The following is a 27470-nucleotide window of genomic DNA, read 5'->3' as shown; positions in this document are numbered from 1 at the left end:
CTCTATACTGGTTTCCCAGTCAGAGAGATGAGTCTATCCCTAAAAATAATTAATGTTTTTCTGCCTCTCAAGGGGTGGGAGAAAAGAAAGAGGTCTGGGGAAAGCTGAGTGATCACCAAGGACAACATCTAAAGACACAGATAAAGGTTGAGAACAACTGGATCAAAACTGTAAAAACAATTAAGCAGAATACCAGGCAGAGCATGTCAGACAATGCCCATTGCTGCCTGAAAGTATCCGAGTAGCCAGTGGAGCCAGGTCAGTGCTGCCCTGCCCAGAGTGATGGCACCCGCTTCAGAGCCAGCAGCTCACGGATACTCTTGGAGCTGCAAAAGGGACCCAAGAGCAAAGTAGCTGCTCAGTGTCTTTCTTGAGCAGGGAGCAGCGCAGGATGAAGGTCCTCCACAGAGCAGAGCTCCAGCCTGGTTCTAGCCAGAGTTACAGCACTGCTCAGCATCTTTCAAAATGAGGCAGATTGTTTTGCCAAACGGTTACAAATCTGGGAGCTTCCTTCTAGATAGCCTTGTTTAGAAATCTGGGCTGGGGCCTTTTAAAGCCTTAACAACTCCCTACTTAAGCTTTTAATATCCGTGTTAAATAGTCCATTGAGCATGGCCTGGTATTCAGAAGAACAGTGTGCCATTGTCATCCTGATGAGTAACTTCAGGCAAAGAAATTATTTTGTACCTCTGCTTTTTCTTCTCCTGCCCTTGCTTTGTCTATGTAGATAGTAAAGTCTTTCAGGAGAGGAGTGGCTCATGGTATGCATGTCTAGTCATTAACACAGCGAACTCCAGTTCCACTAAGAGCCCCTCTGTGCTCCTCAGTCCTACCCCTAACAGTAGCATCTTAACACATGTCCACCTCTGGATATGCTTGCCTTTCACCCTACTGTAGAAACAGGGTTTTAGGATTAATTACTATTTAAAACTAAAATCCGGAGTCCTAGATTTTGTAACATGAAAGTATCCATATACCATGTTTGCATAAACCCTTGCACAAATAGGTCACTGTACAGAAAGCCCAGAGGCTACCAACTGCTCTGGTGACCAGGTGCTGAACTATGAGTATAAAGGGACCAGAGATGCTCTAACAGGACAGCAATATTCCTTTGGCCACTGAAAAGTCTCCATGCACACAAGAAAGCTGGCCCTATCTGGCTCTGCTCTAGCCCTTCCAGTTTAAGGGCAGCAAAGATCCTGTTGTCACCGCAGCACTACTTGGCGATGCCTTAATAGCAGCACTGCTTCCGAGGCCTTTAAAAGTCAGCAGAATTTAGTGCATCCCTGAGGGTGCTCTGAGCCAGTTTTTGCTTTTGCAACTTTCTGTTGCCTCCACTGCATGTAGCAGAGCTCTTAACTCATACTATGTCACTGGATTCTTGGATAGGGCTGTTCTGTGTAAATAATCTTGGCGCCTGGGCACATCCTGGTGTCTAGAAAGCAAACAGTATGCTTGAAGCGTCTGTCAAGGATCTAGATACAAATGTTCCAAATGACAAAAATGCCTGTTCATCCATCTACCTGCCTGTTTAGGAATGCCGAAAGCACCAGACTACTACAGGTTTGATGCTCTTGTTTGTTCTGTTACTGTCCATCTGACCTTGCTATTTCAGATAGGCTATTTGTCAATGCTAGAGAAATCTGCTGCAACAACAGAGGGAATATCTGGTGTCAGTATTCTCCAGCTCCTTGAGGGAACTACCTCATTAGAGATGCTAAAACCTTGCTTTGATTGCTTAGAAGCAAGCCATTTGTTTTGCAAAAATCTCCAAGCAGTTATTCACTTCTTGTAAAATTATAACGCCTGAAGTCTTTTTCTAAAGCAGTCTTGGATACTGGAATGACTTGAAATTTGCAGCCAATAAAAAGTTTTACAGCAAAACAGATCTGATCAGTGTTTCCTTAAGTGAGACAATTAATCTTCTCTGTCAAGATGTCATCAGATTTTGGTGGATTTAAAAACAATAAAATGTTTTACTGGAGATGGTAATAAAACAGAACATTTCTATAGCTTCACAGATGTTCATAATGCATTTGAGATTTCGTATGCTTTCTTTAGGAAATTTGTAGCTGAGACTTTTAATATACCTAGAGCACATATTTTTGTCCCATAATATCCAAGTATTTTGTCATGATCAGCTTTGAGCTCTCTCATAAACTTTAGCAGGGGACATCAAGCTGAAACGGGATGACTGCTGTCCTGGTATTCTACCTTAGGAAAGAAGCCTATTGGAAGATTGATAGCTGTGTCTGCTTCTGGGCAGTATCTTTCATTCAAGGATCCTAAAGCAATCTCAGAAATCCCTAAATCTTCCTAGCCAGATGCACGACACAGCCTTACTGCTTTTCTGAAGTGTACTTTACTCATTGTATCGCATCAGGAGGACAGAGTCTTATCCATCTCTCACCTCCATGCTGGCAGTTTCCCAGGGAATTGCTAGTGAACATAGGTACAGACCACACTCCCTGCACTCTCTACACAGGGAGAAGGAAGGGCCAGAGAAGAAGTGGTATCATGTTCCTGTTCTCCTGTAACAGATGGAAATCCCTTGGGTACCATCACATATGAGCAGCTCCCACGCAGCTGTAGACTATGTGAGGACCACAATGACATAGAGAATCAGGGAACAGCAGAAGCCTGTCCATCCTCATTCCCACCCTATCTCTGCTACATTTTATAAAACTAGATCTGGTCCAGCTCACATACTGTTTGATTTAATTTAATCTGAAGAAAGTCTGGTGGCCGATTCCCTATACTATCTTTTAACATCTTGCGCACTGTACAGGACATTTTAAAAACACATGCTAGCAGCTTACCAGAGTTACACACAGTAAATGCCCAGTGAACTTCCTGAGCAAAAGTACACACAGAACAAAGTTGAGAATTTGGCTCATTGACAGGTCTATGATTGAAGACAGGTTTTGTCTTAACATCACACTTACAGGCACATTTGTGATCCTGCTGTAAGTGGCTCAGCTAATGTTTCTTAATGCACATCAGTTGACTTGGAACTTAAGAGGTCTCCGATTCCTCCTTTCTTCCCCATGATCCTTTCCCCTCTTCATCTTTCTCCCTCTCTGCTCTTTACATTCCTCTCTTCTGCTGCCTTATGAAGTACTTAGTACTGAGTAGTGGGATTGATATAGTTGATAAACCAGGAGATTACAACATCAGAGCAATAAATCACACCTCCCTCATGACTTCTCTCTGCTTCTTTCTTCCTTTTCTACTTCTCCTCTCATAAAAGAAAGAGGAAAGTCATGACATTAGAAAGAAGCATCTTCTCCCAGTCTCTCTGCTCCCAATCAGCCCTCCTGGAGCGGGTGTTTTTATGCTTTTGTTTAAACTTCTCTAGAATTTGTGATAATAAATTTATGCCCCCTCAGTCTTCAATCCTCAAAATGAATGCATGATAGTCTTCTATTTTCACAGTAATGGCCATTTGACAATATTCTGACATCTTACAGGCTTGCAAAATTTTCCCTCCTTTGGGAAATTGCTAATTATCAGAGTTACCACAATAAAGTTCTGCAGCAAGAGAGCAACACACCACAGCACAGAGATCCAGACTGCAGTTGATTTTTTTTTTTTTTTTTTTTTTTGCTTAGCAAAACACTGGTATTTCTGAAAGTCACAGCTCCTAGAATTTAGTGTCCTGCATGTGAAGATATGATGGGTTCCTATGCACTTCAGTCATGAGAAAGTTGGGGCATGTAAGTACTTCAAGTTATTCATAAATACTGTCTTATAAAACCTACTTTACACTGTGCTTTGCTCTTTTATGTAGCGTTCCCTAGAGTCTGTTTGGGAATATTCATTTTACCTAATTTCTTATCCTGCCTGGTACAAAATAATATTTACACACTCCACACCAAGCTCACTAGCTTCTCACAAAGAATAGTGCGTAATATACTGCTTTAATTTGCTAGCATATCTAATTATATAGTTGAATATGTCAACATTAAGTTATGTCTACATGACAGGCATTGATGTGGCTGTTATGTAATCCAGATGTACTCAAACCACCTTAAAACGAAGCTCAGGCACTGCTACTAGTGTAGCCATTGCTGGGCCACGTGGACTCCAAAACCAATCAGAATAACTCAGTAAATATTAGATTCACTAGCCTGTGCCAAACTCTAGTTTTAATGACTAGAATACTACTGGTAATCAAGTCAGCTCATGAAGACCTTGCCCAGTGTGTCTACCTACACAGCAGTGATCACAGCCTTGAGTCACAGCTCTGGCAGATGAGCACTGGTGGGCTTAGCCACAGAAGGTTTCATCATCCCCCTCTGTGTCTTTCTTCTCCAGGAGAAATTTCCACCTTTGTGATGGGGATGGGAGAAAGAGACAGTAACCTAGCTTATAATTCAGCTGGCCCAGCTCACAGCTGAAAGCAGTGGCAGAGATGCGTTGGTGCTAAAATGCTGGATTATGAACTGTGGTATAGACACACAACCTTTTGTGCTACTTTTATGCTAGTGCCAATAACATCCAGCAGAAAATACTGGGAGAACCACTGATCATTTACAACAGTACTGCTAAATGTGCTGGAGCTGGTCTGCCAGAGCCCTTGCTCTTGGAAGAGAGGAATTGGGAGAAATACGAACCATAAAACAGAAGGTTATCTACTAACAAAACACCCCAGTGTAGTTCAAAATCAATATTAAGTCTTGAGTAAATCAGAAAAAGTAAAGCAATAAGTAAAACAGGGAAAATAATAAACATTAAAGACCTATGTATTTGTCCATATCTAACACAAAAAGGTTACGTGTCCAGGACTTTTTTCTCCAGTGCTACAACAGATTTTCTGCATGATCTTGGGCAACATGCATAATTTCTCTCTGCCATGATGTTAGATAATACTTCCCTACCTTGTAATAGCTCATGTTGCAAGCAAGTTGCTGAGTGTCAAAAAGTACTCATTAGATTGGATTATAGCAGGTCCTGAAGAAGGGAGAGGGCCTGCAAAAGGCAGGTAAAAATGGGATGAGTTCAGTTGTCATTGGAGTCAGTGGTAGCTGAGGGCATGGCAGATGCTCAGGTGTTCTCAGGCTCAGTCTCTTGATAAGGAAGCATTTCCCTCATCAGCATACAGGGAGCAGGTTTAGCATAGGGAGAAGTATTTAGACTCTTAGTACTCAGTGGCCAAATCACTTAATTGCAAAATAAATGTTGATTTCTTATTGGCATCACTTGCAGAAAACATTTCAGTGGAGTCAGAACTGATTCTTCTCCTGAGAAATGAGTTCCTGGTAAGATCTTGGGAAATGTTTAGTAAAATTTCCAATGGTCAGGTCCTGTGAATGATGGGGTGACAAAGAACAATCCTGCACAAACTTTGCTTGTTCAGCAGAGCAGAGTAGTTATCAAATGTGCAGGGGCTGCACCAGCATAGGGGTCCTTGGTGGTGAAGACTCTAAATACATAGTGAGAAAGATGGAAGACAACAGGGGTGTGCATTAGCAGATGGCTGGGCATGTTACTCCTTACAGCACTATGTATATTAAATTGAATGAGGTACAATGGGAAACACTGAAGAGTGCCAGCATTTGGGAGGACACCAGTACTTTGAATTCATCTGATGGCTGAATCAAGTGACATTTTTTAGGAGTTATACCCTGGAAAATTATTTCCACCCGTTAGAAGTGGACAGATCAGAACAAACAACACTGACCATTTCTGTGCACAGACAAGAATCTTCCACCTGCAGTTGAGGTGCCTTCCCTGGCTGTTACCTTTATTGCCTTATGTAGACCAGAGAATCAACACTTCAGCTTTGCAGCACTCTTTGTCATGTCCAGGTAATTAAAAGAATGCCACCGCACCTGGTAGAACTATAAAAATGTCCTTATAAAAGTCTCAGCAGCATTTAATATTTTATTCATTGCTATGTTGTGTTTTTCCTGCAGTAAAACAGCCTCATGGAAGTGAGATAATACCACTGAGGGCTAACAAACTTTGTCCCTTCAACACATTACGTTAGCTCTGTGCCTTTTTTGTTCTTCCAGTTTTGGATACTTGTTTTTAACAATCTTTCTGTCTTCAAGGAAAAAAAAACCCAACAAATTTTCTTTTGCTAGAAGCAGGGAACCAGAACAGGCAGTGTTTAAGCTTTCATCCCTTTTCTGTATCTGGAAAAGACTGTCTGAAAACTTTATTTCCCAGGGAAATATATTCTATGTTTTAATCTTGTAATACCTGATGAATTGCCTTGTATATAACATTATCTCTCCTGTTAGTGACTCCAGAACTAGAAGGAAAAATAAAACAAAGTTAAATTTATACAAAATAACATTGATAGTTTTATTACAGAAGGTGTAGGAAGCCAAACGGCATGAGCACAGACATAGCTATTAAAGAAAAGTTAGAAAGTTGCCGACACAAGCTGTTCAGAAATAAATTTTCAGGTCCCCTGAAGACACATGATTGGCTTACAGACTTTTGGTTTTCAAAATCCAGGTTTGGTGTGTTCTTATGTGTCTTCACTTTTTTATATGCTGGGGAATCACATGAAACCAGCTTTATTTTACAAATATAGAGGCTGAAAGTTTAATAGATATTCTTGAGTGATCACATGACTCCAGAATTGAGAGATTTCAGAAAATCATCTCCAAGGCCACATGGCCAGCAGTAACATTGTAGGATTTAGTACCATTAGTCTATTAAATGCTAGCAAACTCACTGATGTTCCCATACATGCAGTTCCCTGTAGGCATGCTATGTTTTTCCATCCGGCAACCTTGTCTCAGAGAAAAATGACTCTGTCTAGGATTTACAGACATCTTGTTGCACAAAGGGAAGCAAAAGCAAGTTGGGACATCATGAAATAATCCCATTAAGTTCTGTGTATGCTCAGATCATCCATAAATACATATGCAGTGTGTCTGACTCATCCCCAAATCCTGGATGTGAGGATAGGAGCCCCAGGTGGAGATTGTGCCAACATTGCAATAAGCAACATGACTAACATCTATCATATGTAGTTTGTTTTCTCATCCTTTTTTTCAAGGGAAGGACTGCATGTCTTGGCAGGTACTATTAGCGTTCTCTTTGTAACCAAGAACACAAGCTCTAGGAATTGCATCTAGCACAGGAAGCAGAAGGTGGTGATATTTGTGATGGCCATGAGCCCCTGAGGGAATTCATTACTTACTCTGGGATGGGGCCTGTCCCCTGCCCAGACAAGCTGCGCTGTCATTTTGCAGAATCCCATTCATCCAAGGGACACGGCTGCCAGCTAGGTGTTTAGTGTGAAGGTCTGGATGATGGGGTATGCCAAGTCTAACTGTTTGAGCATCTTGCTGTAATGCTCAAAATTTATGTTGAGAAAAGAAAAAAAAGAAGGCTTGGGGGAAGACAGTATGATATTCAGTCTAACTGTACCAAGCTGTGTGAAGGTGAAGAGATGAAATGAATATGCCAAGCCCAAGCCAAATCAGTGGCAGTCAGCCATAGGCTGAAAGTGCAGTCTCAGGTGACTTTCATCCAACACCAAGCCATTGATACCATTTTTTAAAAGTCTCAGCAAATGCAATCTATACTTTCTCAAGTAGTTTGACATATCCAAATGCCAAGTCATTGTGCTGATGTGAAAAGCAAAACCCTCATTCTAGATGGAAAAGGAAAAATCACTCAGTTTCACTAAGTACATTCAGTGACAGCACCAGTGTTGCCAATTCTGGCTATTAGGTCTTACAGTATTCCCCGTTTTTCTGAAAACAAGAAATTAGGTGTAGCTCATGAAAAATGAATGCCCTGAATTTCTAGTCTTAATGGCTGCAAAGAAGAGCTTGAAGACCTTGAAATGGGTGTGCCTCACAACCTTAGAAAACCCAAAGGCAAATTGAAAATATGCATTTTATTGTTTTTGATCATCCTTGTGATTTTAAGTCATGCATGACTTTTCTTGGAGGCCTGATTCACAGCTTTGAAATGTTCATATGAGGCTGCAGTGTCCCATGAAGAATGAAACGCAACTAAGACCTGTACCCAGGTGACAGGTATGGGGCAACCAAGCAAACATGAAGCATTTTGTATTTGCCAGCAAATTTTGTTTCATGTTGGCAGACACGAGGATTCTAACGCTCCTGGTGTTTTATGGGAGCAAAGAAAGCTGATGAAGAGCAAGGCAAGGGAAGGAAGGATTCCTGCCTAACTTGAAAATAGGTGAAAGTTGATCCTGAGAAAAAAAATAAACTGAATGTAACTGCTACCGCTGTGTTAATGAATGGTTGGGAATACAGTGAGGGAAGGCATGTGTTTATATCGCAGGGCTGGTAATAAGGGATTCTTGTTCTCGCCCTGATTCTGCCACTGACTCATCCAGCAGGGTTAGGCCTACTTCGATTCTCACTTCAGAGTAGATTAGACTTAACTATAGACCCAGCTGCTGTCACATTTACTCATGTTGAGTAACGCTTTCTTCCCTGGTGACACTACTTGTGAAGGAAGAAACTCCATAGTTCACAGAAGGTGAATGACTGAGCCCCACTGTAGAAACAGAAAAGATAAGAAGCATCTGCAGCACAGAGGTGCTCTAAGTCTTAGCTAATTAGGTCTATGCCTAACACATCTCTTAATTAGTTGAGCTGTATGTAAATACCAGGATCAGTTACTGATCTCCTTCTCTCCAGGCTTTCCTTTGGGAACAAATGGTCATGAACTGAGGAAGGTTTGGGAGTTGAGATGTGCCCAGTTGACAAGCCCACAGACTCTTCCCATGTAGCTGGCAAGGTAACAGAGGACTACCTAGCCCCTCTTCCAAGCTTAACTTTGAACTAGCAACAGAGAGGGTGAAGAATTCACAGTATCTTTCTGGAGATGCTTCTAAAAATCCTTTTACTTAAGTCTAAGATGCTCTGCTCCAGAACCGAGCTGAATTTGGAGCCCAGTAGAAACCCCGTGTTCATAGAAGTTCTGCCAGCCTTGAGTAAACACAGTTTACCAACACTCAAACTCATTAGCAATCACTGAATAGTACTCTCATGCTGTCAGTAAACCTTTACAGGGAGTCTTTTCATGCTTAACCACACGTTTGATTGAAAAATAAAGTTTTACAATTCAGTTACACAGATCCCTGGATATAATTTGTTCAGGAAATTATTTGGTTAATACTGATGAGTATTATCCACATTAATATATATATTATTTAGAGGTGCCAATTAATATGATATAACTCTTTTTGTCCATGCCAGCACTGTGCTATGCCTCCATTCCCACTTGGAGGCATCCTTTGTAAAATGGCTGCAGATCTGTTAATAAGCACTAGATTAGAAACTAAATCTCATAGAAACTACATCTATTATAATTGTATTATTGTGGCTATGGTTAAATGTAAGAAGTGAACTTTTCTCTTGATAACCCCTCACATTTCAAATAAACTACACGTAGAGTGAATTCAGGCCAGTGCCTCATTTGTGCTCTTACATTTTTACTTTTGATTAGAAATGTTTTGCATCGTCTTCCTTTGCTCAGAGATCTCAAAGAAAACAGTGCCTTGTTACACTTCCCAATTCCTAAATTATCTGGTTCACATTTATTTTCATTAGTCTGGTACACAAAAATCAGACTGGGCAGCTAAAGATCATCCCTATTAAACACACACTTCAGAACTTATAGCTGCCATAAAACCCTCACCTTTATGCTTACTGGCTCAAGAACTCCATGTCCCCCTTTCATTACACATCCATAACTTACAGCAACATAAAAACACATCATTGTTTTTCTTGATAATTTTGCCATCCGGCTATTTTATGAGCCAGTCAGTTGGTCTGCAAGCACATGCACCAGGTACTGTATCTTGTCAAAGGAACTGGATCATTGCCAAATAAAACAGTCAGACTATTATTACGGCTAATATGCTAGAAGTGTTTGCAATGGGTTTTTAAATAATCCTCTACATTTATATTGCACCATTCGTCCTGAAGAGCACCAAGGTGCTGTGGAGGCTGATAATGGGTCTTTTTGCTTATTGCTAAAATGTAACTGCTGCTAAACTGGAGAAATAGTGACCATCCTGCACAAACAGCATTATACAGGTGCAGTAGGTAATGAAGCAAACAATAATATTGCCATTTGAAATTGCCAGCTAATTACTTGATTTGGAATTTGATGAGGACATAAGTGCTGATATGGTGCTGCTTGTAAAAATATGCCCCGAAGTATTTTGGGGTTGTTTCATCACCTGAGTGATGGCACTTCCACCAGTGTTAGGTTCCCCGTCATCACACCCGGTACACTGTTTCCAGTTGAACTCAAGGACAAGATTGTGACTTGAGCAGTGAAAGCTTCATTTCTAGCAGCACATGAGTTTCTCTAAAATATTTCCTAAGCAGTCCAGTGACTTGTGAAGCCCAGCTCCCTTTGGCTTGGGGGAACTTCAGCATGCACAGCTTTACTCACTACAGCCCAAACACATGATACGCGTGGGAAGGTGCGTGACAGGCAGCCTTCAGCCAGGGATGTGTAGGTGCTTTGCTGATGTCTGAGCTGTAATGCAGATAATACCACACTATTTAACAGACAGTGAATCTTTCCTAAATGTGGTAGGAGGGTATGTAGCTTTCTACTGGACTTGAGAGATGCATCGTTAGTGCATTCCCTTAGTCAGCTCTAACTTCTGCTTTGGGGCTGCCTCTGCCATGTATACTTGAAGGATAGGAAGATCAGAGTTGAATACGAGGAAGGTGAAAAATTCTTCTATTATATAATTTTTTTTTTATTCACTGTGTTGCTATATGTAACTATGAAAAGACTTAGTTATTATCCAAAATAACAGATGGTTCCAGACAGACTGTCCATATCATGTTGCCTATATAATCTATCATTATATGACTGGAACTGTACTGCAAGGGAAGACAACTGACCAGACCTTCCCTTTATAAAATTATTGCCAAAGGCAGATGAGAAGTACCAGAATAGCATACACCAGGGCTGAAATCTTGCTTACAGGGAAGATATGGGGAAAAGTCACTATAGAAGTGGTTTGTGTCCAAATTGGACCCAATGCCAAATTCTTTGCAAATTAAGGATTACCTAGACCCTACCGTTGAGTGTCATTTTTGAAGCCAGGAGCCCAAGTCAGTCAGGAGTTGCCCAACTGGACTCTTGAGACCTAGAGTAAGAAAGGTGCATTCTTAGCAGCAGGATAAAATCTGGATTCATGGTACAGGCTTTGGATCCGTTACAGTGAGCACTGATGTCCCAGGACATCTTTATCTTAACACCAGTCTCTACCCCTCACTTACAGTACTGGGAACCGAGGTATCATATTGCAGTCCTGCATTTTCTCTCTGGCTCCCATGCATCAAGCATAGTTTGTCAAAGTTTCAGATGGTGCTTGTTTTCTGTGCTTAACCGAAATCATTAGGCAAATTACTTAGCAGGGCGCACAGGGATCTAGCAGCAGGATTTCCATTAATATGGCCAGACATACATGGCCAAATCTCTCCACTAAAATTTCCCTGTACTGTATTGCCTTAATAATCTTTTTAACTGCAATAGTTTGTTCTCTCTATACAGAGATGCTATAGACAAACTGAAGGTAAGGCTTCACACATTTTAATCACTCAAAAGTCAATATTCTCTTTCTTCAGGTTCCTCAAGCCAGAAGAAATCCTGTGATGTTGCATGTCAAAAGGACAATGTGCCAAATTAAAAGCACTGTAATAGCTGAAACCAATTGCTATCGATCAGTCCTTTCTAGGCTGATAACTCAACTGCTCTTTGGAAATAAATTTCTACAAATTCCTTAGGAGTCAACACTGACTGGTGCAATCATTTACCCACAATAACAAGGGATAGCTTGTGCTGACTCAGCATTCTTCCCAATTTAAATGTCAGAAGGCACCAAAATCCCAAACTTTAATAAGGGGGGGATAGGGACTAGAGACAACAATGTTAGTCTGTGTACTGCTAAAGGTGACAGAATATCTTGTCACCATACTCTAACTTAAATAAGTACAGGGACATACAGGAACATGGGCAGAAAGACACCACCAGTAAAGGTATTTAGTTTTAATGGTGAACTTCTTATCTATCATTTTGGTGGTTTAACCACTGAACCTGCTGCAAAAGATACCACTGTACAGAACAAACTGTCACTGAATATCAAACAGGTACCTCAGGGTAGAAAGCTGGTTTACAGCATTACTGCACCACCATTCAGATAGCTCCAGAGTCACACACAAGGATCATCTATCGAAGGCTCTGATGGACAAGTGGAATTGATTTACAGTAAGGCAGCAAGAGAGATTTGCCTCTTCCATAAGGATGGCTCAGCTCTCACATCACAGCTACTGCACTACTCCAAACTGAGAGCCAGGATATTAAGGACAATTGAAATCAGTGTTTGTCCACCTTGATCCACAGACCTCCAGGTTGCAGTGGTTCAGATTCTGCTTGTCTTTGCAGGAGGGGGGAGAGGTGGGATGGAATGACTTCTGGGAGAAGGAACCACAACAGTTGGTTGCAAGTTATCAGCACGTATGAATAGGCACCCGTTTGGATTGTTAGATCTGTGCAAAACCATTAAAAGGAATGAGAGGATAAAGCTGTGGGGAATTCCTCTAGCTAGCAGAGCCTGTCTTAGCTGGGAGTTATGAGCTACACACGGGAAGGTACTAACTGAAATCCTATGGTTTGTGTTATCAAAGAGGGCTGACTAGATGATCTGGTTCAAACAACCATACATTTATCAGAAAGATGGAACCTATTTTGACCTTATTCACGTTCAGTTGCAACCTGGCTAGTGTAAATATAAAGCAGAGGTAAAACACTACCAAGCCATGACTCTGCAACACCTACCTGGGGAAATGACTACACAGGGTATAGGGCAACCGACCTAGAGCATAACCCCTTTTTATCGCTGACAGCTAAGAAATAAATATCGTATTTTTGTTTGTAAACTGAGCACATTCAGTCTGGACTCAGTGAGAGCCAATAATCCTGCAGCTTCGAAGAGACATTTTTAGTGAGTCACTTTTCACAGTAGAACACCACTTTCAGTGTATTATTGGGGTTGTAAACATTTGTCTCAGCACTTTTATCTTGTTAGTATCACCAGGAATCAGGGAATATGTTTGCTAAAAGTGAACCTTATTCCAGAGTGTGAACTTCTGGATCACATTTTGTTATCCAGCCCTGCTTCCTCAGAAGATGACAGAAGTGGTCATAACTCTTAGGAATTGAGACAGAAGCTTTACAGATTGAAGTCTGCAGCTCCATACTACCTCCCTCCATGTGGGAGGACACACCATCAGTAAAACTTAAATGTGTGTGTGAGGCTGCAGGACAGGGCTTTAATACCACAGAAAGGAGGAAAGAGGATTGGATTACATGGATGTTTTCGGATGAAAACATTAATGTCTCAAAGAGACACAACAGCTGGACATCCCCAATGCACCTAAATGGCCTCCTGTAAATCAGGAGGCCATGGTTAAATCAGAGAGCATTGTCTGGCAAGGAATTAATACAATAAAATGCCAGTTATTTTCTTTGTTGGGTATCCAGCTGGACACAACAAACAGAAAACCTGACTACATCATGCAAGCGTGTTGTACTTTTACCTTGTAATCTAATAGAAACTGATCTCCCTTACAAGTTAATTAACTGTAAATGTAGTTTATTGCTATTACAATTATTTCCAGTTTTCCCTTTGCGAAAGCTTACATACTGACAAAACTATTTATTTTAAAATGAGATTTTTGCTCTTTTATGAAGTCTATCATTTTAAACTATTTTGGAAAGGTACACAACAAATTAATTTAGTACACTAAACACTAAAAAATCTGACCATGGCTGAATAAGAATCCACTCACAAATTGACTATCCAGAAAAAATGAATAGCAAATAACAAAGGAGATATTAACAGAGGATGATGTTGTTCTACACCAATTTCCAGATTATACAAAATCAGCTTCTATCCAAGTAGTTAAAAAGGAAGAATATTTTGAGGAGCAAGTACCTTGGATCAAAAAATCAATGAACAAGAAAACAAATTGCCTCAGAGTGTGGTAACACAGTTTAATAGAATAATTTTACAGCTAGCAAGCCTTACTGTGAAAGAAAAGTGATTTGAAAAGATGAACTTGATAAAACTGTCTTTCAGATTGCCTCACAAGTACTCAATCTTTGGTGACTTAACCAAAACAGATGCTCAAAGAATTATGAACTCTACATCTCTGGCATCTCTAAGGCAGATCTATCTACTAGCTACGGTGTCATGTGGGAGAAGAATGGAATCCAAGAGGCATACACACACACATATATAAATGCCAAAACCAGCATCTCACTCTATAACATGCTACATTAGATTATATATTAAAACTAGCACCTAGGCCTGGCTGAGATCAAGGCCTCAGCACACTAGCTGCCATACAAATAAACAGCTCTGCTGACTTCCAACAAAGGATAGAAGAAAACAAATATTATGGCTCTGACTCACACACAGATGGCAAATGACTGGAGTGATGTGCCTTTGAGTCAGCTCTTACCTGCTTCAGCTCTGTTTGGCTTGTGGCCACAGACAAGTTGTCATCAATAGCCTGGGCTAAGGCATCCCAGCATGACCCAGACCAGCTGAGGCACACACATAAACTCCCCTTAACATGCCTCCTTGGGAAGGCTGCTAAATATAGGCAAAGGACACACACCTGAATGCAATTCTCTTCTTTCCTCTATTTTAGAAGTGGGGAACTGAGTTACAGAGACTAGTTGTTTCCTCAAGGTCATGTAGGAAAGTTGTGGTATAAGTAGGAAATTAAGCTGTATTTGCTGAATCAACAAATCTTTTGGAGAAGCCTATCCAGCAGATGGGGAAACTAAAACTCTGAGAATTGAAGGGGTTTGCCAGGCCATAGGAACACCAAGTTTTATATTGAAGATAATGACTCTAGGTTTTGTGGTTTACCACCTTGTGTAGAGAGCACTGGTCCCTGCCAGTACATCCAGCTAACAACTGAGTTGTTCTCAAGTGAGACAGCTCTCAATCCCCCGTAGGCAGCCAGAAAAATGAACTCCCTCTGGAACTGCGGTGCCCATTTATTAGCTCAGGAATATAAAGGAGGGATGTAAAGCAAACTAATTATGTTTGATGGGGGTTTTTTGGATCTGGGTTCTGAGTTGCAAAATAGATTGGGAATGGCTATTTATTGTCAAGCCTCCAAAAGGAGATTAAGGACAAAGAAGAAACAAGGATGTTTCTATTATTTACGTTGCTTGAGCACCGGCCATTGGAAATGAGTTTCTCATTGAGTGATTAACACTTATCCAGCACAAAGAGCAAATAAAAACCTTGTCTAAATCAGTCAATCCTATTCTCTCTGGTCTTGCTGCATTAAATCATGTGAAACAGGCTGTTTTATTTACTGTTGCTCCTTAATATCATTAGTCTGCTGTGATGTCATGTTTCAAAATCAGGAATAATTAAGAAAACATAAGAGATCTTTAAATAAAGTTCTTTTCTCTTGAAAATCAATAACTTTAGGCTTCATTTAGCTCCCTGCAGATAGATTCACATCCCTGCACAGATGAAGTTACCAAAATCAATAGAGCTTTGCTGAGGCACAGGGGGTCAGTCTGTGCAGAGCTCCTCTGACTTCATGAGTAAAGCACTCACTGCTGGGTCCAAGCTTCCATCTGCATTTGGGTTTAAAAAGGTTTCTCGGCTCTAGAATACACTATGAAAGCCCTTGATTAAGTCATTATGATGCATAATTCCCTGGCATGCCAAGAATCTAGTCCCAAATTGATACAAAAGCAAGTCTGCTAAGGATGAATGGGTATTCTGGGGTTTTATTGTGGAAACTCAAAATTACATACACTGAGCTGCTGGTATGGAGTTTGCTTGCTGTTGCTACCGATAGCCATTAAAATGCCTCACAGATTAAATGCAATCATCCTCACTGTTGCCTAATGAAAGTCTATCACGGTCCCACTCCTGCTGCTTTGTGAAGCCAGTGGGCTTTGTGTCGGCTCAGCGCTTCTCCCCACGCTCAGTGAGCTGGGGCAGGAAACTCCTCCTGGCTTTAATGGGTGAAACACCCAGCACAAGACAATCCCTACTCCCAACTGGGGCATTTAGGTATTGCTTCATTGCTTATAACAGTCAGCACAAATAAGTAAATGCTTTGCACTGACATTATTTGAAAGGGTCTAAAAGAATTCGGCTTTCTGAAAGACAGAGCATTTTAGGGCCTGAGCAGGCACTGGTATTAGCATCATTACTAACACGCTTACAGGCTTAATTCCCTAGGTGAACCGGGGGCTCTACACGCAGCCATGGCAATGAAGGGATGGGCAAATGTAATTCAAAGCACAGAGCACTGTTAAGTTATATGATTAAAAAATGAGCTCAAAATCAAATTTCTTTCTGCTTTGGTTAAATAATGGCAGCAGGTTTGGATAACTAGTCATGGTAGCATCAGCTTCCTTCACACTTATTTAATGGGACGTCATTTCACTTAAAAAGATTGAGGGGATAGTATTACATGCTCAGACAGCACAGCAATGAATGTGATATAAATACCTGGGGAGACAGATTAGTTAGCTATTTCTGCTCACAGCCTTCTCCTAGGAGCACAGAAATGCCATCTCAGCATGCTTTTTTGGAGGATCAGAAAATCATAATAAACACAAGGATAAAAATATACCATGGGAGTTACAGCTAATTTCTTGCTATAATTTGCAGCAATTTACACATAATCATTGTGGGTTTGAAAATACTGCAGAGTGCCAACAGCAGAGTGTCTGGTGAAATGGTGCAAATCAGAAGAATGAGAAATGCAGTTTGGGTTAAAAAACCCTCCAGAAGGGTTGTTTGGGATATTAGGTTCACAAGTTCTTCCTTGCAGTTGACTTATGCAAGAGATTTTATTCTACCATATACAGTCCAGTTTCTTAGGCTATGGGTGGATGGAACAAGTTTCAAGGTTTTAGACTTCAGAAAAGTCCTACCAAATGTCAATGTAGTCTGTGTCTTCCTCGTATGTTAGATGAAGGGCTTTATTTTTTTTTTTAAAAAAAGGCTGTAAACAGTAGGCCCTAGCACCACAATATCTTCATGCAAATACACATTTGAGAAGGTAATTAAATTGTAGCAAAATTGCTGAATTAGGGTTCAGAAATGTGTTTTAGTGTAAGTATTGTCAGCATATGAAAATTACTGAAATCACATTAATTTCCTTAAACATAATTTCTATTCAAAGATCTGTATTGATTATAAAAGAGGAAAATATCTGTACACTGCACATTTGTATTTTTGTCCATTTTTTATAACATAAAATAATTCAAACCAATTTGAAAGGGGAATAAAAACAAATATGCCCCCAGACTGGAACACTGCATATAAAACAAACTAAAGATGAGTTATGAACCTCCATGAAGAGTGATTTATAGTAGAAATACTAGTGTTGCTACAACTCTCTTTTATGGGGTCATCAACAGAGGGGATATTGTAAAAGGGGGGTAAAATGATTTATTAAAAGAATACATTATCTTCTAAAGGAAAGATATTTAATCTGTGAATCACTAACACTTGACCCAGTGCAAAGGTTTCTAGTAGTAATGGGAGCAGATGCAGTCTTGATTTAAATAAGAGACAAGTACAGGAGCAGATGCAGGACTGATTTAAATGAGTGAGAAGCACAGAAGCAAGCACGCTCCTGGGCTGATGTAGAGGACTGCAAACCCCCGAGGCATCCAGGTAAATTGTACCTGGGAATTGAGCTTGAATTTTAAAGCCATTTATTTTAAAAACATGAGATACATAAGCTTCCTGTGGAAAATCAAATAGCAAAGAATTTAAAAGCATGTCTAACTTTAAACTGTTAGTAGCCTTATTGAATAGCTGCAGGTTTTTTTGAAGGCATCTAAAGGAACTGGGCACTTATATCCTATTCATGCTCAGTGGAAACTCTTTACCTAAATCTTGTTCATATTTTGAAACTCTCATCCAGTGGGACTCTGTATGCTAAGTAAGGCTCAGATACGTTACTGAAATGCTGTCTCACCACATACTGAGTATCACCACCATCTAAAGTAGCTTTAAATCATTGGTGCAGCTGATGTTGAATGCCTGTCTCTCCCGATGGTATTACCTCTTTGGAAGACACAGATCTGAACCAAAGCTGCAGATCAGTATACAAATGGACTTTGCACATGTTCACATTGCACCTGCCGCAGCAGAATGAACCAAAAGCCAAGACCACCCTTGACTTGTGGGTGCAAGGGACACACAAAATTTTGGTTATCATATTGAGGCATGAGCTCTTGACCTCTTATTTCATGAATACTCCCAGCAGACCTTTTTTTTTTTTCCCCACCTTCTGCGAGCAACTATTTTCAGTAATCAAGCTGGCTTCAGCAGACAGTGTTTCTGATGGCATCTGCAAGGCCTTGCTAAGCTTCTACCAAGACTTGTTCATGCTGCATTGTCTGGGAAGCTTAGGGAGCCTTACGTTTCTGTGGCTCACTGCTGACAACTATGAGTATTTGTTCAAATTCTCCTAACCCTAGATAAACATTTGGAAAGGCTTATGAGAATGTAGGACATGTGTCTACACATATGCATATGATGACACATGGCACGTGCATAGTGGAGCAGTGTGTTTGGCTGCCTCTTTGACTCATGATGATGAGAGAAGCTGGGATCCAGAAGCCAAGTTCTGAGTTGAGATGAGTTACCAGAGGAAGTGACGAGGCAGCAGCTGAACCCTGAGTAGCAAAGCCAAACCCGGCCCTTCCCACAGTCCCCTTATGTCACTGGAGTGCTATAGAGGAGTCATAAGGGGAGCAGAATGGCCTCTCAGATAATTCTTCTCATGCTTGAGCCATGGAGAGCCACGGTGTGCATCTTCATATGATCCATCCTCCCAGCCTTTGCTGTGTGGTATTTGGGGAGCAGGAGAGAGCTTATGCCATATTGCTCAGCCCTCAGTCATTCTGGACTGCACCACAGCTCAACAGTAAGCTGGAGTAGCTACTTGCTTTAGTTTATGTTGGGGACCCCTTTGGCTTTACAACTGGCCCAGAATATCTCGGTTGGCCCAGAAGATGCAAAACCAGCCACATCCTCCTATCTTTCTTGGAGCTTGTCTTCTCTGCATCTCTGAGATATACTGAATATAAGCAGGCTCTAAGTCTCTGTTTCAATTGACACAGAATTTGAGATCCAGGATCCTGCTATTTTTTCTCCATCCTAGAAAGATTAGGACATGGGCTGAAGTGTTTTAGAATGAACTGCTCCCAAAACTTCTTATGGAGATGACCTTTCCAAGATTTGGACAGGAGACTTTGGTGCTTTCCAGCTGATGGAATTCTTCAGGAAACACAATATCATTTATCAGTTTAGATCACTACCGGGCCTGAGTCCCAATCCTATTGTATTTTAGTTCTTTGCTGCATGCAGAACTTGAAAGCACAGAAGACCGGAACGTGTATTCGAGATCCAGGGAGGTACCAGATTTCTCCTGTGCCGGGCTCCTTCCTCTGCGTGCAGCCAGGCCGGCTGCGACTAGGTGGCAGCACTCCACTGGGCAACCCAAGCCTCTGCATTTAATACCAACTAACCATTTCAGCTCACAGAAAAGCCAGCTTGCATATTCCAATTTACAGAAAAATAGAGGGTAAATAAAAGTCACCAAAGTCTCCTGAAGTCTTATATCAGGGCTGTGCAGGACAGCTGGAAAGCTACAAGTGAACTGAGCTGTTCTTTTGCAATGAAATCCAATACCACAAAAAATCACCCTGGTTTGGACACCAAAAAAGGAAGAAAACCAGAAAAAATCTGCAATAATTTTCTCAAGGCCTCAGACTGTTCCTCCAGACAAAGCTCTCAGATCCCACATTCACCTGGAACTGGAACAACTCTGGCAAGGCAGATGCAGCATGAATAGCTCAATGAAGCTTTTGTCATTTTGGCTTAGTTTTGTCTTGAACACGATGAGATAACATCGTCTCTCACAAGTCAATTTTATGAGGATCTGTCAACTCAGTTCCCATCTGTTCTGGAAAATAAGCCTTTTCAGGTTAGGGTAGGATGTGAAGTGAAATCCACAGAGCACAGATTTAAATTAAAGTATTTGAGGCCCCCTGCTATTTGCCAGGTAGCGAGGGGAGGGTTTGCATTTGAGCTTCCATGTCAAGCTGGTTTCTGTTTCAAACCTTTTATTAACACTTATTGTTTATAAAGACAAAGTATATACAGCAAAGAGGAAAATAAGGAAGCAGCAGTGCAGTGTTTGAGAATGCAGTCCATGCAGCACTGGGGAGATAGAGCAGGTAGGAAGAAAAGTAGAGTTTCTTTAAGTTAAAGGTATTCAATTACAACTACAAAATGTGAATAAAGTCTGGTAGGAGAAAGGAAGACACTGCCTAATGTAGAAAATGAGAATCAGAGCATTGGAGTGGCATGATACAGGCAGCAGATCCCAAAGCTGATTTCTTACAGTGCTCAGAGTTGACCATTAGCGCTTGGGAAGATTGGGCTATGCACTCTGGTCTGACTCTGTATATAGATACATAAACTGTCATTGCTACTAAATGTCCAACACTTGAAATTGCACCCTCAGCTACATGCTATTGAAAAGCAAATGTGTCTAACATTGAAGTCGATAGACCTGGGGCAGCTTCAACAGCTACATCCTGAGCTCTGGTCACCAGTGTCACAGCTTGCTGTTAGAGATGTCTGCTCAGAGCTGCCACCCCCTTCTGGGAGCTGAGCGCTGAGCTTCACCTTACAGCCCTTTAAGAGATCAAGAGACTGTAAGTGGCTGCATTTGCACCAAAATTGCCAAGGTATTAACATTGATTTTTTTCAATAATGGTGACATATTCATAGCCTTATTTCATCACCCTCCTTGGAATCCTAAACACTCCACTAATGAAGAAATATCTGCTTCTGTCTGTGCTCTGCTGCTGTCAGTGGTGAAGAAAACAAAGCTTGTCTCCTTAGGTATTGTGCACTATTCTCATATTCAACTATTACTTATATTCACAAAGACTACAAAAAGCTTTTCATTAATCAATTATTAAGAGAGGCAGGAGTGATTTATAACTTCACAGACTGTGCAATATAGAAAAAGGATTCTGGTGATTGTTCCTCGAGTAGCTCTCGCAGCCCTGTTTGCAGCAAGCATCTGACAGGAGGGAAGCTGTCTGGGTAGAGCAATGCCTTCCCTCTGCCCCAGAAATTTCTGCCCAGATTTAGCTGAGTTGTGAAGAGTTAACGACTGTCACATCCTTTCATCCTTTTTTTTTTTTTTTCCATTTACATTCCTCATAAAATGTTGGCAGTTTGCTGAAATCACTGAACATAACAAAGGCAAAGCGAGCCTAACAGCTCTGCCAAAGCAGCAGCTGCAGGTATTGGATAGAGGACACCTCTGAACTTTCAAAATGAGCTTTGGTAAGAATGTGTGTATGGAGGAGAGGAGAGCTAGCTTCCCACCCCCAGCCCATTCCCAGTCCTCGTCTCACATCCTTCCCTGGGGGTAATTTCTAACATGAGAGTTTTTCCAGCTCACACTGCCCTCCTAAACCCATTCTCTCCCGAAGGTGAACACAGCACCAAGTCACCTTTTTACTTGCTTCCAAGAGAAAGTGGGGGAAATATTTTCCTGAATCACTGAAGTGATTGATGTCTGTGCTATGCTGGTGATAGCTTGAGGTTTCGAACTCTGATGTGCAGGGACGACTACTGCGTCATTCTGAGCCACACTCACTGCACACAGAAGAAAAAACCAGAGAAGGAACTGGAAACTACCCTGGTCTACTCAATGGGTTTCTACAAAACTGTGATGTCAGAGCAGCAGCATACACTTTCGGGGGGGGCTAGCTAGGGTTAGCAATATACTGACACCAGAGCTGTATCACAGTCTAGGTATGCTTTGCTCCAGTATGCTGAGGTGCCAGTGCTATCCTGGCATCTGAGACTCGAGCCCTGTGCTGGCCACCAGGCATGCAGCTTTGCTCATCTTCCATAGATCTGAGCATCAGGGAGTGCTCAGGACCAGAAACAGGCTCACCAACATCCCTGGAGCAAAGATGAGCTGTTGGTGTGTGGGGCTGGGGGTGCCTTTTGCTTTCAGAGAAGGAACAGTTGTCAATGAGAGGTGGGTAAGAAGTAAGGGGATGAAGAAAGGGGGATGGAGAAAGAGAGGACCCCAAACATCATATTGCTTGCTGCTCTGAAGCCTTTGCAACGGGGTGAGGTCCTCTACAGACACACCCTGACCCTTTAGCAAGATCAGGTTGCCTCAGGAGAAGAGGTTTGTAAGGAGCTAGACACCCCTACCCCTTCTCCCAAAAAATAACTTCTTGATCGCAAATTTGAATCTAAGAGCAGTTGTTGTAGGTATCATAACACTTCTTTGTTACCTATCATGAAAGATTCAGATGGTATCACACATCACTAGCTTGGCCCCATATTTTCCATCCCATGTTCTGACATGCTGACTGCATTAGCATTGTCTTTTATAGTAATAATGTCTTTTACAGCAGAACTCCCCGTGGGGGAAAGAAATCTTTGAAGCTACCCATTCAAATCTTCAAAGAAGGACCTTGAAGAGCACTCACAGAGAGAGTGTGGGAAAGTCCAGAATGGGATAATGTTATAAAGCTGGCTTTCCCCTTTTTTATCCATACTTGTACCACTGTTGTGTTCCCACTTTTTGCAGTTATGTAAAGCTCCCTGAGTGCTGAAGAAAGTTTATCCATTCTTCCATCCTGTTGGAAATGTCTAGCAGCTTCTTCAGAAAGTTGTGAACCAGAAATAACCCATTAACCTGCAATACAGATTGCAGCCTTAACCCCTGGCAATGAAGAGATTGGAGTGGGGGGAAGATGGGGGTAGAGGGAGGGGCTGCACGCTCCTATAGCATACACTTTTTAGGCATGTTTTTTCAAGTCAAACGCCTAACCTTTGCTAGCATACACCATTCTCAGCATTTTGTAAGCCAAATGGCAAACCTTTGCCAGTGTTACATCGCAAAAGTCCCTAGGAAATGCCAATTTATGCTGCTAAAGAATGTGGTAAAAGCTGGTAGATTTTAGTTGCGGAATCATACTATTTAGAGAAATAATAAATCACTCAAGAAGACATGTTGTCTCCCTTGAGCAGATACTTTTTCTTTCATTTCCGCTGCGACATATTCCACAACCCACACAACCATTAAGTCACTACGTTTTTACAGGAACTTCTGTGGTAAAAGCAAAAAAATTCCATCAAAACCAGATGATACAAAGCTGTGTGCATGTCCTGTGGCTGCTCATTACTGACCCCGATTAAGAGCCCTGCACTGCTCTCTGCATTTCATTCTAAATGGAAACTGCTGAGTTCTATTACGTTTATTACTTAGCTCAAGATTATCTGCAATATGTGCTTCAGGAGTCACATCTTGGACCAGCCCAAACCAGGGTTGCTCATGTCTTGCGAAACATTGCATCTTCGCTGCAAGATCAAACCGAGGAGGCTCTCAGACCATTCTTGGACAGGATTGATATTACCTCTGTAGCTGTTGCCAAGAGAATTTTCAATGGTGTCATGCAAGAAAAATTTGCTGATGGAAATACTAACTGGGGACGAATTATGACCATATTTACGTTTGGAGGTCTTCTCACTAAGAAGCTTCAAGAGCATGGAGTTCAGCTCACTGGAGAGGAGAAGGAGCAGATTTCTTATTTCATCACAGAGTACATAATAAACAACAAAGCCGAATGGATAGATGCAAATGGTGGCTGGGTAAGTTTCTCATTTTCAACCAAAGTCTAGATTAGGAGATTTTGTTTAATTAAGGGAAACTATTGTTACAGACACTGTCAAAAACATTTTATTTAGGGTTTTATTTAGTTGGTTAATATTTGATGTCTGGAATGTCTTCTTGAGGCTTACAATGTAAGCTTTGCTTCTGCTTTAAATAGAACAATGCTAAAAGACAACTTTCTTTTTAAAAAGGCACTTCATGTACCTGTAACAGTCGAAACCCTATAGTCTTGAATCGTAGGATGATAAGATAATTCAGGTTGAGAGGGACCTTAGGAAATCATCTGTTCCAGCCTCCTGCTCAAAGCAGGTTAAACTATGCATCTAAATCTAAATTTAAATCTAAAATTAAGTGGCATCCTAAGGTTAGTGCAGCAATTTTGCTTCCGTAGAGGAGCTGATCCAAAAATACTGAAGCTCAAGGTAGGGGAAGAAGACACAGGTGTGATCCTCACAGCTGAAGTCAATACCTTTGCTGTGGATTTCAACACAGCCATTATTTAATACCCCAAAACAGTTTTATTAAAAAATTCTACAGGTAAGTGCAATTTGGGTTAAATCTTTTCTGTTTGGACTGGGATAATCCTAGAACTTCCATCTATCAATGGTCAATGCTTAGAAAAGCATTCGTCAGTATGTAGATTATTTTGCCAAGCTGCTGAAATTCCCTTCTGCCAGTGGAGGGAAGGTCCCTTTTGCTTTGCAGAGTTTCATCACGCCAATACATTTTTCTTTTGCAGTTAGGGGAAGCTGAGAATCAATGACATCAGTGTCAGTTATTTCCCTGGTACTTTTTTCCTTTACCTATATGTAAATGTTACTTTCTCTTCCCACCCCTCTCTTGTCCCACTTCTCTTATACTTCCTATTTGCTATTACATTTTCCCTCATTTGTTTTCTAGTGTCTTGCTTTTCCTTTTTTCTTTTTGCTTGTTTTGATCTTTCTCTGTCTGGTAGCAGTAAAAAGAAGGTGATAGTGAGTCACGGACCCTTGATGCATCAGATTTGTTGTAAAGGCTTCTCTCTCCATCTCTTTCAAATAGAGTCAATTTTATTTAAGAGAAGTATCAACTCCTGGCAACATTCTGTCATAATACGTGTCTCATCATAGTAGAATAAGGAGGCTTAAAGGAAGATATTTGTAAGTATATTACTACATCAGAAACATAGTACTTGTATCTTCCTTGAAGATCTAGGCTCAGATGATACAGTTCACATTCATTTTCTATTTACACAAGGAGGGCACAGTCTTGACTTGCAGATAAAACAAACGTTCAGCAAGGTGCAGCTATTTGCAGCTACTGTTTTTAAAGCCCTATTCATCTTTTGGAAGTAGAGCTCTGAAAACCTGTCCCTCTATGCACAATGCTGTAGCACTCCGTTACTCTGATACCAGCAGTGTGAGGTGCATTTTTCCTACGTGTTATTTGTAAGCTGCCCCTAACTGTGCATGTTTTTTTCCATAGGAAAATGGCTTCCTAACGAAGTTTGAAAGAAGATCACTACTATCTTTCTCCAAAATTACAGCCATATTCATAGCTGTTTTCTCCTTATTCAGAGAGTACTACTGAAATAAATGGACCTGCCATTCATGTATAATCTAGATATTGCCACAAGCTTCATGGCTAAGCTTTCCTCCAAGCAATATCAATGAGAAAGTAATTTTCTCCCATAATTTGTTTTTAATTTATTTGTATTTATTTTTACTAAATACAATGTTTAACATGCAATCCTAATTGCCAAACCTTCAAACAAGATCTTTCCAAAGAGGTATCAACACAGCATCATGCAGCAATTCAAGCCACCCTTTCCAGGCAGGACTGCTTTGAGAGAGTGATCATTCTCCACATCCTGACAGCTCTTGGAATCTCTGTGGCACCTCCATGAAAGGACATTGTTTTATTGAAATACAATCCAATGGGTTAAGAAACAAGTTTTAATGTCATTTGTTTTGTAAATGAAATACTACTGTAATGCATTTTATTGCAACCTTTGTATAAGCAAAAGCGGGGGGAGGGAGGGTCTGTGAAGAAAAATGAAATGCAAATTCCAGTGTAAAAGTGGGTACAAATTACTGATGCAGACTAAGCAGCTTTTATGGGAAGAACAATTTGTGGAAGCTGGCAACTTAAAAATATGCACTCACTTACTGTTAATGCAATGGTATGTGTTTCTTTGTTGTATTTTTTAATTGCTCATATCTACAGTGAATGTTCTTTCAAATTTGTGTAATGTAGTCATCTGGCAGAACTTTTGTTAAACTAGATTTATTTAATTAGGCAAGTACAAAACATTTTTTAAATGAGAAATTTGTGTAAATACACTAATATTTTTTGAAAAATACATTAAAATATGTATTTTAAAGTCTTATGATTGGTCTCACTTCTCTCAGAAAAATTGGAAGATGGGAAAAGTTACTAACCTGAGTAAGATAACTCTTAGAAAAGCTATCACAGTGCTACTGGAGAATCCAAGTGGTATATGGGTTTGACCTGAAGTCCATGGATGTTAAGACTTTAATTTTCTATAGTACTTCTTAAGTATTATCTGGTAGCTTGTATAAGAAACAGACAGGTTGTGGCAAAATAAATTAACTGGATCAGCTCTGATGACAGTAATTAGTGTTTTGGGACACACTGCAAAACTCAGCAAATTTGCAAGTAGGACCTAACAGACTTCCAGGCTTTTACAGTCTGGGGCAACTATTGTTCTGACTCAAATTCCATTTGCTTTCAAAGGTTAAACAGTAGTTCTTCAAGAATTCATTCTAGAAGGGCTTTCTTTAGCTGTAGTGACTCTCCGTCATTAGGGAACTCAAGCTGGGTCTAAACGCTCTTCTTTTGTAGACGTATTGGGAAGTGAACCAAACTGAGGCAGCAGTTGCCTGTGGCACACAACATCATTATTCTCTGAGACAAATCCTTTAGACAAACAAGGCTTTAGGACACCAGGAGAACGAAGTGGCCTCCTTCTGGTAATGGCTTCTCCATCTTTCATCCTTCTGGCAGTGGGTTCTCCATCTTTCATCTCAAAGTAAGAAATTTTTTACGGTGAGAATAATCATTTTCAAAACCTAGGTGATGCAATAATTTTAGAACTTGCCTTCATGGTAAGGCCTGGGTTTAAACAAAAGAAGCCTGGATCATCAATGATCCAGGGGCTCCAGATTATCTTCACCAAGGACAAAACCTCCATTTGCTCTGCATTTAAGAGCAAGAAAAGCTGTGGTAAAAATTACCACCCAGATTCTAAACACAGTAAAATGTCTGAAAACAACAAGGCTATTAGCTAAGCCTTATAAAATAGTATAGATATGCTTTGCTAACTGTCATGAAATTATCCATACATGACAGTGAGTGGTGTCCAAGGTCTCCGGGCAGTGATGTTTAAGGGATCCTTACAGCTGTCAGGCCATACACAGGAGAACACAATGCTGTTTCTAGAGCAAAAGATGAGGTCAAAGAGCTGCAGAGTGGGACAGCTGATGACTTCATCAATGTGCACAGTAGCTAAATTGAGATGTCATCAAATGCCACGCAGAACAGATTTATGAAAACAACTATTCTCCTATAGAAACGTCTCTTTCAGTGCTTAAAGGCTGGTTGGATCATTAAATGTGCCAAAAAGCAGCCCCCGGTGTCTCTCTTTGGACACGGTTATGCAGGTTAGCACGCCTGCCCTGCGAGGCTGAGGGCACCCGAGCC

At 40.9% G+C, this 27470-nt stretch overlaps 1 protein-coding gene across 1 annotated transcript; it reads left to right on the top strand.

Moving 5' to 3' along the window:
• Positions 1 to 23304: 23304 nt before the first annotated feature.
• Positions 23305 to 25756, top strand: BCL2A1 (BCL2 related protein A1). Its single transcript, XM_074837472.1, has 2 exons — positions 23305 to 23746; positions 25233 to 25756. The coding sequence occupies exons 1-2, from the start codon at positions 23327 to 23329 to the stop codon at positions 25335 to 25337; spliced, it is 525 nt and encodes a 174-aa protein (XP_074693573.1). The 5' UTR covers positions 23305 to 23326; the 3' UTR covers positions 25338 to 25756.
• The last annotated feature ends 1714 nt before the right edge of the window (positions 25757 to 27470 follow it).

Source organism: Strix aluco, chromosome 12 (genome assembly GCF_031877795.1).
Source record: "Strix aluco isolate bStrAlu1 chromosome 12, bStrAlu1.hap1, whole genome shotgun sequence".
NCBI classification, from domain to species: domain Eukaryota; kingdom Metazoa; phylum Chordata; class Aves; order Strigiformes; family Strigidae; genus Strix; species Strix aluco.
Note: the sequence above shows the minus strand (reverse complement) of the source record. Positions and strands in the feature narration are given on the sequence as shown.